Source organism: Centroberyx affinis, unplaced genomic scaffold (assembly GCF_046629955.1).
Source record: "Centroberyx affinis isolate AG114_WGS23_722 - 3 ecotype Tasmania unplaced genomic scaffold, CSIRO-AGI_Caff_v1 ptg002296l_1, whole genome shotgun sequence".
Taxonomy (NCBI): Eukaryota; Metazoa; Chordata; class Actinopteri; order Beryciformes; family Berycidae; genus Centroberyx; species Centroberyx affinis.
The window spans coordinates 167,506-182,775 of record NW_027280570.1 but is presented as its reverse complement, the minus strand read 5'-3'; the positions used below and the strand labels follow the sequence as shown (position 1 = coordinate 182,775).

The 15,270-nt window shown below is 40.3% G+C and overlaps 1 protein-coding gene across 1 annotated transcript in view; it reads left to right on the top strand.

Moving 5' to 3' along the window:
* Positions 1-1,380: 1,380 nt before the first annotated feature.
* Positions 1,381-15,270, top strand: part of LOC139655526 (fibronectin-like) — a 34,049-nt gene continuing 20,159 nt past the window's right edge. Inside the window, exons 1-19 of the mRNA XM_071532963.1 lie at positions 1,381-1,484; positions 1,713-1,755; positions 2,844-3,014; positions 3,120-3,350; positions 4,979-5,078; positions 5,406-5,650; positions 6,176-6,433; positions 6,956-7,213; positions 7,732-7,989; positions 8,199-8,456; positions 8,993-9,250; positions 9,763-10,020; positions 10,557-10,814; positions 11,024-11,281; positions 11,794-12,051; positions 12,971-13,228; positions 13,438-13,695; positions 14,232-14,489; positions 14,699-14,956. Of these exons, the coding sequence (XP_071389064.1) occupies positions 1,722-1,755; positions 2,844-3,014; positions 3,120-3,350; positions 4,979-5,078; positions 5,406-5,650; positions 6,176-6,433; positions 6,956-7,213; positions 7,732-7,989; positions 8,199-8,456; positions 8,993-9,250; positions 9,763-10,020; positions 10,557-10,814; positions 11,024-11,281; positions 11,794-12,051; positions 12,971-13,228; positions 13,438-13,695; positions 14,232-14,489; positions 14,699-14,956 (4,135 nt within the window). The 5' untranslated portion in view covers positions 1,381-1,484; positions 1,713-1,721. The remainder of the gene's footprint in view (positions 1,485-1,712; positions 1,756-2,843; positions 3,015-3,119; positions 3,351-4,978; positions 5,079-5,405; positions 5,651-6,175; positions 6,434-6,955; positions 7,214-7,731; positions 7,990-8,198; positions 8,457-8,992; positions 9,251-9,762; positions 10,021-10,556; positions 10,815-11,023; positions 11,282-11,793; positions 12,052-12,970; positions 13,229-13,437; positions 13,696-14,231; positions 14,490-14,698; positions 14,957-15,270) is intronic.

Below are 15,270 nucleotides of genomic sequence, written 5' to 3'. Positions count from 1 at the left end.
ATTGGTTGTTCGGTCTTGTTCATATGACCTTATACTTTTTGACCAATAGCTTTATTATATTCTACCTGTTTTAACATAATCATGAATATTCAACACTATAAAACTCTGTATAATCATCCAGATTTTGAGTTCTTTAGCTCCCAGCCTGCAGATTGAATAAACCTGTCAAACTGCCACTCTCTCATCCTGAGTTTTCTTCCACATTGTAAACACTGATCTTTCTCCAGCTAGGCATTGTCCCAAGCTTGGAGAAGGCTTCCTCTTATTTTTTTAGCATGTTTTTTCAGATTATAAAAGATATTGTACAGACTAACTTCTAGAGCAGTGATTCTCAACCTTTTTCATATTGAGGACCCCTAATTTAGTCCACATTAGGGCCACGGACCCCCATTTAATGAGATTCTGTCTCTCAAACCCAAATCTGAGACTATTTTTATTATTAGATATGATTTTGTCCAGAATTCCATGACTATCTGTATTGTAGGTAGAGAGATAACAGAGAAACTATGATCAAAACAGTCCATCTTCCACATTCTCTAATTGTGTTAATTTCTTGTAAATGAAATAATGGTGAAGTTTAACACTTCATCAATTTACTGGGGACCCCCTGGAACCCCCTCAAGGACCCCTGGTGGTCCCCGGACCCTACGTTGAGAACCACTGTTCTAGAGAATCGCCAAGGTTGTAAAGAGTACTGAAATGCCCTGCTCAAGTAAAACAAGTAAAAGTGTTGGTGTAAAAATGTACGTAAGAAAGAGTAAAAAAGTGTCTCAATTAAAATGGACTGAGTTAGTTTTTTTTCTACAAAAGAGAACATTTGACATACAACCTTTCCTTTACAATGTTAAAAGAACGAGAAGACAGTTCAGACTAGTCTGTTTTGAATGAAAGTAACAAAGTGCATTAACAAAGTAAAGAATGAATCAACACAATTATGTTAGACCAGTCTCTGATGTTAGGCCACTCCACACAATTTGTACTGGATGTGATTTAAAATGTAGTCAAGGAGACTCATTTAATCAAAGCATCCTAAAGTGAAATTAAAATGACTAACTTTGAAAAACTTTGAAGAATGCAAAAAGTACAAGTGCACAAAAAGCTACTCAATTACATTAAGGAGAATAGTTTTAATTGGTTACTATCTGTATGCAATGAGACCACAAACAGAAGCAAGAAAGTTGGGTTTGACTACCAGGGCATACCTTTCCATCCACGTGCTTTGTTCTCTGAGGCACACTGAGGGAATTCACCTTACAGAACATTCAGCTTTTACTTCCTGATTCCTGCATCTGGGTTGTTACAGGAGTATTTCCCCTGTCCTAAATCTTAACTATAACCATCAGTGAGAACCAGCAGCTCAGCATTGACATGCCATTCTCCCTCACACCAAACAAGTATTTACCTGAGAGACAAACATCACACAGTGACTGACAGTTATGGGTGTTTGAAAAGGGCTGAGCGCTGAGAACACGAAGGGAAAAGAGGTAAGAAGAAAATGATCATTATTTGTGCCATATTTTAAGTGTTTACGGCTTGAAGGAAATGTACTGAGCATTGACATATTGGTGCATATGCAAATGCATCTCATCTGCAAGACAAATGTGAAGAAGACAAGTTGAGTTGAGGTTTTCTCATGTGTGAGAGTGTTTAAAATAGTGACCATAACTAAACCAAAAACGGATTAATGTTGTGTATATTTCATATGTTCAAAGGTTAAAAGCATGGCTTATGGGCTGCTCATCTTGCTGCTCACAGGTCAGTGTCTCTCAATTGATTATTATGACTGTTTTGATATTTAAAATACTTACAACTTTGAAAATTTCACTCATCTTTAATTGAAGGCTATTTTCTAATTGGGTTTATTGGTTTTTGTGATTATTTTGCTTCGTTATGATTGAAGTTTATGATAAATATATTCAGTCAGAAAATAAATGAATACACACGGGGAAAGGAGGTGTGTCAGCTTGAGCATAATTTCAAACATTATCTGATACATCTGATCTTCAGTCATGCCTCAGAACAACAAATCAGATAAAAAGATCAGACTTCTTGCGTTTACATACTTACCTTTCTTGAAAGCGTGACGGGACTCAGTTAAAGGAAGTATTACTGTAATTGACATGTACTTTGAAACAGGGCTATGAATGTAAATAAAACATTGTGGAGGACCCAATTGGAGTACTGCTTACTTGCTTATGGTAGTCCACTGAAACTCAACGTTTCGAAATTTCGACATTTTGATGGCAAATTTGTTCAGCAGTGTCAATAGGATTGTTCGACCCATGGTATTGCAGGGCTTTTTCAGATCTATGAATGCAATGTATAGATCCTTGTTTTGTTCCCTGTGTATGGGCAGAAATATGTCACTAGAAACTGAAACTGAATTATTTATATTTGAATTTGAATCAGGGCTGGCTGCTGGCATAAACACTCTATGCAGTTGTTTAGGGCCACAACCGCTAGGGGGGGCCACGCGATCAGTGTGACTTTCTGTGTTACTCGCTCCTCACACTCCTCGAACCAGTTAAACTAGTAGCTCAAAGTGAGCTGTGATAGATGAACGCTTCAGGCATTGGACTTGACCTCTGTGACTAGCAAAGTGCTTCACTTCTTTCCAAACTGTTACCATCAAAACACCCATGGATGAGCGTCTGTGATAAAAAAAAAAAAAAATCTCAACAATGAGGAAAGAAGCTCTGTAAAACCCCATGGTGTCTGTGTTAACCACACTTCCTGATAGTACACAGATGTGTTCACGTGCCCAGTTTGTTCATGTGAAAAGCGTACATACACCTGTTCGAATAAAAGTAAGCAAATAAAAAAATGAATATGCTTTGTTGTAGGAGCACTGGTTAATGTTGCCTCTGCCCAGTCTCGCCAGTACCACTTTGTTAGCACACAAGTGAACTGGACCACAGCCCAGAGCTTCTGCAGAGAGACCTACACCGACCTGGCCACCATAGAAAACACAGCAGACCTCAGCGCAGTTAACAGCACCACATCCAGCTACGCAGGCAAGTTCTCGATATTTGAATCCTATAGACGGAGAACTACACAGAATAAGTCCACATTGTGCATGTTTGGATAATAATTTTTAGTATGAATCTGGTTTTGTACAGGCAAGGCGTGGATTGGTCTTTATGATGACTTGGTAAACAGCTGGAGATGGTCCTTGAATGACAGCAGCTTCTACGGCGAAGGGGAGACAGAGTTTAGAAACTGGTATATCTCCCAGCCCAACAACCTTAGAGGACAACAGTACTGCGTGGAGCTTTTCACTGGGAGTCCGTTCTTTGGCACCTGGGGAGACACTGAGTGCAGCACCACACGCCCCTTTGTGTGCTATAATGGTGAGTCCTTAAAGTCTAACAACACTGAATAAATAATCGGATAGATCAACTCCACCAAATATTCCAAAAATATCAAGTCCTTTCCTCATACCACTTCCAGAGTTTCCAAGTCCCTTGAGTTGCAAAGTCTCTTCATCCAATCTTTAGAGCAATTAGCCAACATCTTTCTAGACAGCTTCCAAAGATCCCAAGTCCCTTTTTCCCACGGCGTAGCCAAGGGCATCAGGAGCCAAATTCAGGTCAGGCAGTCAGTCATACACCTGTTGTTTTGTTAAATGTTTCTTCGTGAGATGGCCTCGAGAGGGTGTCTTTGACTAAGAGTTGGCCTCTCGCCTATGGGCTAAAAGCCACATTCAGTCCCACACAGTGAGCACACTCTGCTGATTTACCTGCCGATTTACAGACAACCACGTCTCCTGTTGTCCTGCGAACCTTAGCGGTAGGTACCATTATTGTGGTATTGAAGTGACATTAGTGGAATAGGTAGTGGAATAGATAATTTTACTGATAACCGTGTCGAGCTAGCTGACCATTGCTCCCACACAGAGCCACACTCGCCGACAGTCATCCTCGTCTTCTGCTGCCTGACAAACTTTAGCAGCAGGTAACGTTATTACCTGTGGTATTTAAGTAATGTTAGCCACTGATCCATTGTGTCTCTCCCTCTCTGTTCATTTCAATTAATTTTCGATGAGAGCTGTATTCCCTCCCAGTCTGGAGGGAATTGACACAGGCGAGTTTGTCATTGCATCTCACTGCATCCCAAAATAAATGCGTTTGAGCGGAGCTGTCCATGGTGTTGAATCTTTAGGCCAAAATAAGGCCCACTGTGCTGACTAGTGAGATAAGTGAAAATATTTGAGTTGTATTGATTGTTTGGTTGTACTGATTTATTTGCTTTTGTTTGTGAAGCAGTCTGTGTTAAAGTTCTATAGTAATAATAATAATAATGTCAAAATATTATTTACAGACTATATTTACAGACAATTTTATTTTTTAGGTCAGACAAAGGTGGAATTGTTGCAGAAACATTTGCAAGGTCAATTCAATTCAATTCTCAGTTAAATCAACAAGTGATATTCTCCTTACAATCACTGCTGCCATGATCACTGGAAAGTCTGGACGTGACACCCCTTATAAATGCGCTTCAGTTACCACCAAGTCTCTGAAGACGCTAATAATTTCACTCTAACTGCATGTGGCAATTAGCGCCGATCTTTGTGAATTGTACTGTTTTTGCAATGAGGCTTATTTGCATAGAAAGGGGCCAATTTTGCGCCAAATGTATGCATATTACCTAATTTAAATACATGCAACTAGCACAGAGCACCGAGACGCTATTTGCGTGGCAGCGCAGTTAGCGGTGCATTTCACCCTTTGCGAGTGCTTTGTGAATTACACGGGTTCTTTTTGTCTTATTTGCACAGGTTTAGCGTCAGCAAAAGCCGCGCAATCCTTTTGTGAATTCGCCCGTCAGTGTTTCCTAATACAGATGAGATGTTCTTCAGCTCTTCCTACTACTTCTTGCAATGAGACTTGTGCAGACTTTATAGGAAAATAAGTGTTGCTCACTGTAGACTGATTGATGATTATTGTTTATAATTCCTCTTCCTCTGCTATATTTCAAGGTACGGTGGATGGAAATATAACCTTTGTTAAGGTCAGGGATCAAAAGAATTGGACCGAAGCTCAGAGATACTGCAGGGAGAATTATGTAGATCTGGCCAGGTATGTATCATCAAGACTCTAGGAAGTGACAAACTGGTGTACCTTGGAGTCTAGCTCAACTTTTGTTTTGTTTTCTAAATCAGAAACAACAAAGGTCAAACATGAGTATTAGTATTATGTCATTAAAATTAAATCACAGGATTATTTTTCAGGCCACTATGGCTCTGGGCTTTGCATTTCTTTCTTTTAGTTGATGGTAGTATTAGGAATTGAAGCTTATTCAACTGTTGTCTACTGTTAGAAAATACTACCAAATACTTAGATAAACACACAAGGCTCTAAGTCAATAACTTGGCATACTGTGCGCATGTTGTGTTTCCCTATCAGTGTGAGAAACAGGACAGAAAATGACCTCATCACGGCCCTGGCAGGTGTGGACTTTGTGTGGATCGGCCTTTACCGGGACAAACTCTGGTCTGATGGGAGCACCTCACTCTTTCGACACTGGAGCAGCGGGCAACCGGATTTCGCCAGCGATGCGGAGCAATGTGTCGCCTCATCGTTCAGTGACCCGGGAGGGTGGTCGGATGATGACTGTTCCCTCAGTCTCCCATTCATCTGTTACACAGCCAGTAATGACATCTCATCTCTCCTCTCTCTCTTTCTGTCTGTGTTCCCTCTCAACAAAGCTCCATGGAAAGTCACATTAAGCGCTTCACTAGTGGATGTTTCCAGTCAAGTCACAATACAATCAACAATGAAGCCTTATTTCTTGATTTAGACCGGAATTTCAACTTCAAAATGGAATTCACATTATTTGTATAATAGCAGTTGAGTTTAGATTTGTGAACATGAACAAGGCATGAACAAGAGAGGTAGAAGAATCTATGTTAAGAGCTGTATAGGCTAAGCATATAGGACTACATACACAAACCTGTTTAATCTAAAGAGCATAAGTTATATCAACATGATGAAAACTGCTCAATGTTTTAAAATGACCGTGATTAAACAACTTTGTGGACTCTATCTTAAAAGCTTGGCATAAATACAATGATCTCATAATTTTTTTCTCAACTCAGGCAAAACAATAGCAATCAAACAAATATTGAAATAAAAGTCATTTATGCCTGTCTGATAAGTTGTCCTTATTGTCTTAGTTCCCCCCAATGCAGAAGGCTTCAGATCAACAAGACGAGATGAGACTAGTATCACTCTGCAGTGGAATAAAGTCAACAGCACCGTCAACTATATTCTCCAGTTTGATGGTGCTGAGATAAACATCACTGCACCAGTAGGAGATGGACCAGTAACTTACACAGTCTCATCTCTCACTGCTGGGACTGAATACACATTCACTCTCTTCACTGTGTCTGAGAAAGCCAACAGCAGTGGAGTCAACATTACTGCAGTCACTGGTAAGACATCTGACTTGATCACATATGCAACTGCAAGGCAGGCTATACATCTAGATGCACCAACACTGAAAATATGATGTATTTACTGGGCACCAAAAACTGGAGTGCATGATTATGCCAAACGTTTACCTCTTCAAACTGAATATTGCCTCAGTGCAAGTTAATTAAGAGAGTAAAAAGCTGGTCCTAAGACTAATATCCAGCACTCATCAGCTGTGTTCAAATTCAGAAACCTTCTAAATAGGAGGGTTGATTTCCAATCCCCAATCACATCCATGACATCTATATGATGTCCTTCATTACAATATAGGAAATCAAAAATCTTACATCACGAATCCTACTGGATGACAAGTCTTTGCTGTCACCTGGTCAATGTTCCCACCTGAATCCTCTTTTTCACGCCTATTTAGCCTTCAAGTTACATGATTTGGGGATACAAAATGGCACTAATGAAAGTAACCTACAGCAATAGTTAGGATGTCCTTATGTTTAACTTCACTTCGGTCATGCTTTCTGTCTCAGTTCCTCTCAATGCAGAAGGCTTCAGATCAACGGGACAAAATGAGACTGGTATCACGCTGCAGTGGAATAAAGTCAACAGCAGTGTCAACTATATTCTCCAGTTTGATGGTGCAGAGATCAACATCACTGCACCAGTAGGAGATGGACCAGTGACTCACACAGTCTCATCTCTCACTGCTGGGACTCAATACACATTCACTCTCTTCACTGTGTTTGAGAATGTCAGAAGCAGTGGAGTCAACATTACTGCAGTCACTGGTAAGACATCTGACTTGATCACACATGCAACTGCAAGGCAGGCTATACATCTAGATGCACCAAAACTGAAAATATGATGTATTTGTTGGGCACCAAAAACTGGAGTGCATGATTATGCCAAACATTTACCTCTCCAAACTGAATGTTGCCTCAGTGCAAGTTAATTACGAGCGTAAAAACCTGCTCCTGAGAGTAATATCCAGCTCTCATCAGCTGTGTTCAAATTCAGAAATCTTCTAAATAGGGCGGTTGTTTTCCAATCCCCAATCACATCTATAAAGTCTGATGTTCTTCATTACAATGTAGGGCATCAAAGATCATACATTAAGAATCCTACTGAAGGACAAGCCTTTGCTGCCATCTGGTCAAAGTTCCCATCTAAATCCACTTTGTCACACCTGTTTAGCCTTCAAGTTACATGATTTGGGGATACAAAATGGCACTAATGAAAGTAACCTACAGCAATAGTTAGGATGTCCTTATGTTTAACTTCACTTCGGTCACGCTTTCTGTTTCAGTTCCTCTCAATGCAGAAGGCTTCAGCTCAACAGCACAAGATGAGACTAGTATCACTCTGCAGTGGAACAAAGTGAACAGCACTGTCAACTATATTCTCCAGTTTGATGGTGCAGAGATAAACATCACTGCACCAGTAGGAGATGGACCAGTAACTCACACAGTCTCATCTCTCACTGATGGGACTCAATACACATTCACTCTCTTCATTGTGTTTGAGAATGTCAGAAGCAGTGGAGTAAACATTGCTGTAGTCACCGGTAAGACATCTGACTTGATTACATATGCAATCGCAAGGCAGGCTATACATCTAGATGCACCAAAACTGAAAATATGATGTATTTACTAGTGTGCATTAGGTTTCATTCATGTGGGGATGCACAATGGAGCAACTTAGCAGCCAACAGGAACACTGATTATTTTGAAGTCCTTGTTGATGAATCTCATCACTCCTGTTTTTCTGTCTCAGTTCCTCTCAATGCAGAAGGCTTCAGATCAACGGGACAAAATGAGACTGGTATCACTCTGCAGTGGAATAAAGTCAACAGCAGTGTCAACTATATTCTCCAGTTTGATGGTGCAGAGATAAACATCACTGCACCAGTAGGAAATGGACCAGTGACTCACACAGTCTCATCTCTCACTGATGGGACTCAATACACATTCACTCTCTTCACTGTGTTTGAGAATGTCAGAAGCAGTGGAGTCAACATTACTGCAGTCACTGGTAAGACATCTGACTTGATCACACATGCAACTGCAAGGCAGGCTATACATTTAGATGCACCAACACTGAAAATATGATGTATTTGTCGGGCATCAAAAACTGGAGTGCATGATTGTGCCAAACATTCACCTCTCCAAACTGAATGTTGCCTCAGTGCAAGTTAATTAAGAGAGTAAAAAGCTGGTCCTAAGACTAACATCCAGCACTTATCAGCTGTGTTCAAATTCAGAAACCTTCTAAATAGGAGGGTTGATTTCCAATCCCCAATCACATCCATGACATCTATATGATGTCCTTCATTACAATATAGGAAATCAAAGATCTTACATCAAGAATCTTACTGAATGACAAGTCTTTGCTGTCACCTGGTCAGTGTTCCCACCTGAATCCGCTTTATGTTACGCCTATTTAGCCTTCAAGTTACATCATTTGGGGATAGCAAATGGCACTAAAGAATGTAGCCTACAGCAATAATTAGGATGTGTGGCAACTGGTCCTTATGTTTAACTTCACTTCGGTCATGCTTTCTGCCTCAGTTCCTCTCAATGCAGAAGGCTTCAGATCAACGGGACAAAATGAGAATGGTATCACTCTGCAGTGGAATAAAGTCAACAGCACTGTCAACTATATTCTCCAGTTTGATGGTGTAGAGATAAACATCACTGCACCAGTAGGAGATGGACCAGTAACTCACACAGTCTCATCTCTCACTGCTGGGACTCAATACACATTCACTCTCTTCACTGTGTTTGAGAATGTCAGAAGCAGTGGAGTCAACATTACTGCAGTCACTGGTAAGATTTTTCTCTTCATGTAACGTTGACTGTAACGTCTCAGCAGGCTATCATTTACATCTCGATGAACCAATGTAAACATAACATGGATTTCATGGGCATTATTTTGTTTAACTAAATGCAGCGCTCCTTTTAATAGTAATAGAGTATCATAATATCCAAAACCATAAAATACCAGATTCACCAACAGTTATCATATTTATAAAGTCTCTTCAAGTGAGAGCTCATATTTAATCACTGATCACATGCCTGCTATCCACACACTGTGATGTTATTAATAATAAAATGTGATACAATGGATTAAACACCAGCATTCCTCCAAATAGAACCAGCTGTTTTGACTCCATGACAGGTCCAATCTATAGCCATTTTGTGTCTGTGTTAGTGAGCATTAGGTTTCATTCATGTGGGGATGCAAAATGGAGCAACTTAAGCAACCAACCGTAATGCTGATTACTTTAAAGCACAAGCTCTGAATGATGAATTTCATCACTTGTATGTTTTTGTCTCAGTTCCTCTCAATGCAGAAGGCTTCACATCAACAAGACAAGAGGAGACTACAATCACTCTGCAGTGGAACAAAGTGAACAGCACTGTCAACTATATTCTCCAGTTTGATGGTGCAGAGATAAACATCACTGCACCAGTAGGAGATGGACCAGTAACTCACACAGTCTCATCCCTCACTGATGGGACTCAATACACATTCACTCTCTTCACTGTGTTTGAGAATGTCAGAAGCAGTGGCGTCAACATTACTGCAGTCACTGGTAAGACATCTGAGTTGATCACACATGCAACTGCAAGGCAGGCTATACATTTAGATGCACCAACACTGAAAATACCATGTATTTATTGGGCACCAAATACTGGAGTGCATGATTGTGCCAAACATTCACCTCTCCAAACTGAATGTTTCCTCAGTGCAAGTTAATTAAGAGAGTAAAAAGCTGGTCCTAAGACTAACATCCAGCACTCATCAGCTGTGTTCAAATTCAGAAACCTTCTAAATAGGAGGGTTGATTTCCAATCCCCAATCACATCCATGACATCTATATGATGTCCTTCATTACAATATAGGAAATCAAAGATCTTACATCAAGAATCTTCCTGGATGACAAGTCTTTGCTATCACCTGGTCAGTGTTCCCACCTGAATCCGCTTTATGTTACGCCTATTTAGCCTTCAAGTTATATCATTTGGGGATAGCAAGTGGCACTAAAGAATGTAGCCTACAGCAATACTTAGGATGTGTGACAACTGGTCCTTGTGTTTAACTTCACTTCGGTCATGCTTTCTGTCTCAGTTCCTCTCAATGCAGAAGGCTTCAGCTCAACAGCACAAGATGAGACTAGTATCACTCTGCAGTGGAATAAAGTCAACAGCACCAGCAGTTATATTCTCCAGTTTGATGGTGCAGAGATAAACATCACTGCACCAGTAGGAGATGGACCAGTAACTCACACAGTGCCATCTCTCACTGCTGGGACTCAATACACATTCACTCTCTTCACTGTATTTGAGAATGTCAGAAGCAGTGGAGTAAACATTGCTGTAGTCACTGGTAAGACATCTGACTTGATTACATATGCAATCGCAAGGCATGCTATACATCTAGATGCACCAACACTGAAAATATGATGTATTTACTAGTGCGCATTAGGTTTAATTCATTTTGTGATGCACAATGGAGCAACTTAGCAGCCAACAGGAACACTGATTATTTTGAAGTCCTTGTTGATGAATCTCATCACTCCTGTTTTTCTGTCTCAGCTCCTCTCAATGCAGAAGGCTTCAGCTCAGCAGCACAAGATGAGACTAGAATCACTCTGCAGTGGAATAAAGTGAACAGCACTGTCAACTATATTCTCCAGTTTGATGGTGCAGAGATAAACATCACTGCACCAGTAGGAGATGGACCAGTAACTCACACAGTCTCATCTCTCACTGCTGGGACTGAATACACATTCACACTCTTCACTGTGTTTGAGAATGTCAGAAGCAGTGGAGTCAACATTACTGCAGTCACTGGTAAGATTTTTGTCTTCATGTAACGTTGACTGTAACAGCTCAGCAGGCTATCATTTACATCTCGATGAACCAATGTAAACATAACATGTATTTTCTGGGCATTATTTTGTCTAACTAAATGCCCCGCTCCTTTTAATAGTAATAGAGTATCATAACATCCAAAACCATAAAATACCACATTCACCTACAGTTATCACATTTATAAAGTCTCTTCAAGTGAGAGCTCATATTTAATCACTGATCACATGCCTGCTATCCACACACTGTGATGTTATTAATAATAAAATGTGATACAATGGATTAAACACCAGCATTCCTCCAAATAGAACCAGCTGTTTTGACTCCATGACAGGTCCAATCTACAGCCATTTTGTGTCTGTGTTAGTGAGCATTAGGTTTCATTCATGTGGGGATGCAAAACGGAGCAACTTAAGCAACCAACCATAATGCTGATTACTTTAAAGCACAAGCTCTGAATGATGAATTTCATCACTTGTATGTTTTTGTCTCAGTTCCTCTCAATGCAGAAGGCTTCACATCAACAAGACAAGAGGAGACTAGAATCACTCTGCAGTGGAATAAAGTCAACAGCACCGTCAGTTATATTCTCCAGTTTGATGGTGCTGAGATAAACATCACTGCACCAGTAGGAGATGGACCAGTGACTCACACAGTCTCATCTCTCACTGATGGGACTCAATACACATTCACTCTCTTCACTGTGTTTGAGAATGTCAGAAGCAGTGGAGTCAGCATTACTGCAGTCACTGGTAAGACATCTGACTTGATCACATATGCAATTGCAAGGCAGGCTATACATTTAGATGCACCAACACTGAAAATACGATGTATTTATTGGGCACCAAATACTGGAGTGCATGATTGTGCCAAACATTCACCTCTCCAAATTGAATGTTGCCTCAGTGCAAGTTAATTAAGAGAGTAAAAAGCTGGTCCTAAGACTAATATCCAGCACTCATCAGCTGTGTTCAAATTCAGAAACCTTCTAAATAGGAGGGTTGATTTCCAATCCCCAATCACATCCATGACATCTATATGATGTCCTTCATTACAACCCACTGAGCAATTTTACGTTGATTAGACGTTTAAAACACGTCTAAATGGCCATAGCTGTCTAGGCTAAATTAAGTTTAAATGGGGTTGAAAAGTGAAAGTTTATTAGATGTCTATACATAGACAATATTATCCTGGACTATATGAGAGCTACGCATAGACACAATGTTGAAATGACTTCTTGTGCTCAGATAATTATCTTGTAGACTAGTCTACAGGACTTCTCTGGTACATATTTTTGGTATTTACAGATGTTTATTCATTGTAATAATGTATTTACTGCTTGGTCTAAAATAGGTCTATACATAGCCGTAATGATCCTGGGCTGTATGAGAGCTAAAGCATAGACGCAACGTTGAAATCACGTCTTTTGCTCAGTGGGAATATAGGAAATCAAAGATCTTACATCAAGAATCTTACTGGATGACAAGTCTTTGCTGTCACCTGGTCAGTGTTCCCACCTGAATCCGCTTTATGTTACGCCTATTTAGCCTTCAAGTTATATCATTTGGGGATAGCAAATGGCACTAAAGAATGTAGCCTACAGCAATACTTAGGATGTGTGGCAACTGGTCCTTATGTTTAACTTCACTTCGGTCACGCTTTCTGTCTCAGTTCCTCTCAATGCAGAAGGCTTCAGCTCAACAGCACAAGATGAGACTAGAATCACTCTGCAGTGGAATAAAGTCAACAGCACCAGCAGTTATATTCTCCAGTTTGATGGTGCAGAGATAAACATCACTGCACCAGTCGGAGATGGACCAGTAACTCACACAGTCTCATCCCTCACTGCTGGGACTCAATACACATTCACTCTCTTCACTGTGTTTGAGAATGTCAGAAGCAGTGGAGTAAACATTACTACAGTCACTGGTAAGACATCTGACTTGATTAAATATGCAATCGCAAGGCATGCTATACATCTAGATGCACCAACACTGAAAATACGATGTATTTACTAGTGCGCATTAGGTTACATTCATTTTGGGATGCACAATGGAGCAACTTAGCAGCCAACAGGAACACTGATTATTTTGAAGTCCTTGTTGATGAATCTCATCACTCCTGTTTTTCTGTCTCAGTTCCTCTCAATGCAGAAGGCTTCAGATCAACGGGACAAAATGAGACTGGTATCACTCTGCAGTGGAATAAAGTCAACAGCAGTGTCAACTATATTCTCCAGTTTGATGGTGCAGAGATCAACATCACTGCACCAGTAGGAGATGGACCAGTGACTCACACAGTCTCATCTCTCACTGCTGGGACTCAATACACATTCACTCTCTTCACTGTGTTTGAGAATGTCAGAAGCAGTGGAGTCAACATTACTGCAGTCACTGGTAAGACATCTGACTTGATCACATATGCAATTGCAAGGTAGGCTATACATTTAGATGCACCAACACTGAAAATATGATGTATTTATTGGGCACCAAAAACTGGAGTGCATGATTGTGGCAAACATTTACCTCTCCAAATTGAATGTTGCCTCAGTGCAAGTTAATTAAGAGAGTGAAAAGCTGGTCCTAAGACTAATATCCAGCACTCATCAGCTGTGTTCAAATTCAGAAACCTTCTAAATAGGAGGGTTGATTTCCAATCCCCAATCACATCCATGACATCTATATGATGTCCTTCATTACAATATAGGAAATCAAAGATCTTACATCAAGAATCTTACTGAATGACAAGTCTTTGCTGTCACCTGGTCAGTGTTCCCACCTGAATCCGCTTTATGTTACGCCTATTTAGCCTTCAAGTTAAACCATTTGGGGATAGCAAATGGCACTAAAGAATGTAGCCTACAACAATACTTAGGATGTGTGACAACTGGTCCTTATCTTTAACTTCACTTCGGTCATGCTTTCTGTCTCAGTTCCTCTCAATGCAGAAGGCTTCAGATCAACGGGACAAAATGAGACTGGTATCACCCTGCAGTGGAATAAAGTCAACAGCACCAGCAGTTATATTCTCCAGTTTGATGGTGCAGAGATAAACATCACTGCACCAGTAGGAGATGGACCAGTAACTCACAAAGTCTCATCCCTCATTGCTGGGACTCAATACACATTCACTCTCTTCACTGTGTTTGAGAATGTCAGAAGCAGTGGAGTAAACATTACTGCAGTCACTGGTAAGACATCTGACTTGATTACATATGCAATCGCAAGGCAGGCTATACATCTAGATGCACCAACACTGAAAATACGATGTATTTACTAGTGCGCATTAGGTTTAATTCATTTTGGGATGCACAATGGAGCAACTTAGCAGCCAACAGGAACACTGATTATTTTGAAGTCCTTGTTGATGAATCTCATCACTCCTGTTTTTCTGTCTCAGCTCCTCTCAATGCAGAAGGCTTCAGCTCAGCAGCACAAGATGAGACTAGAATCACTCTGCAGTGGAATAAAGTGAACAGCACTGTCAACTATATTCTCCAGTTTGATGGTGCAGAGATAAACATCACTGCACCAGTAGGAGATGGACCAGTAACTCACACAGTCTCATCTCTCACTGCTGGGACTGAATACACATTCACTCTCTTCACTGTGTTTGAGAATGTCAGAAGTAGTGGAGTCAACATTACTGCAGTCACTGGTAAGATTTTTGTCTTCATGTAACGTTGACTGTAACGGCTCAGCAGGCTATCATTTACATCTCGATGAACCAATGTAAACATAACATGTATTTTCTGGGCATTATTTTGTCTAACTAAATGCCCCGCTTCTTTTAATATTAATAGAGTATCATAACATCCAAAACCGTAAAATACCACATTCACCTACAGTTATCACATTTATAAAGTCTCTTGAAGTGAGAGCTCATATTTAATCACTGATCACATGCCTGCTATCCACACACTGTGATGTTATTAATAATAAAATGTGATACAATGGATTAAACACCAGCAT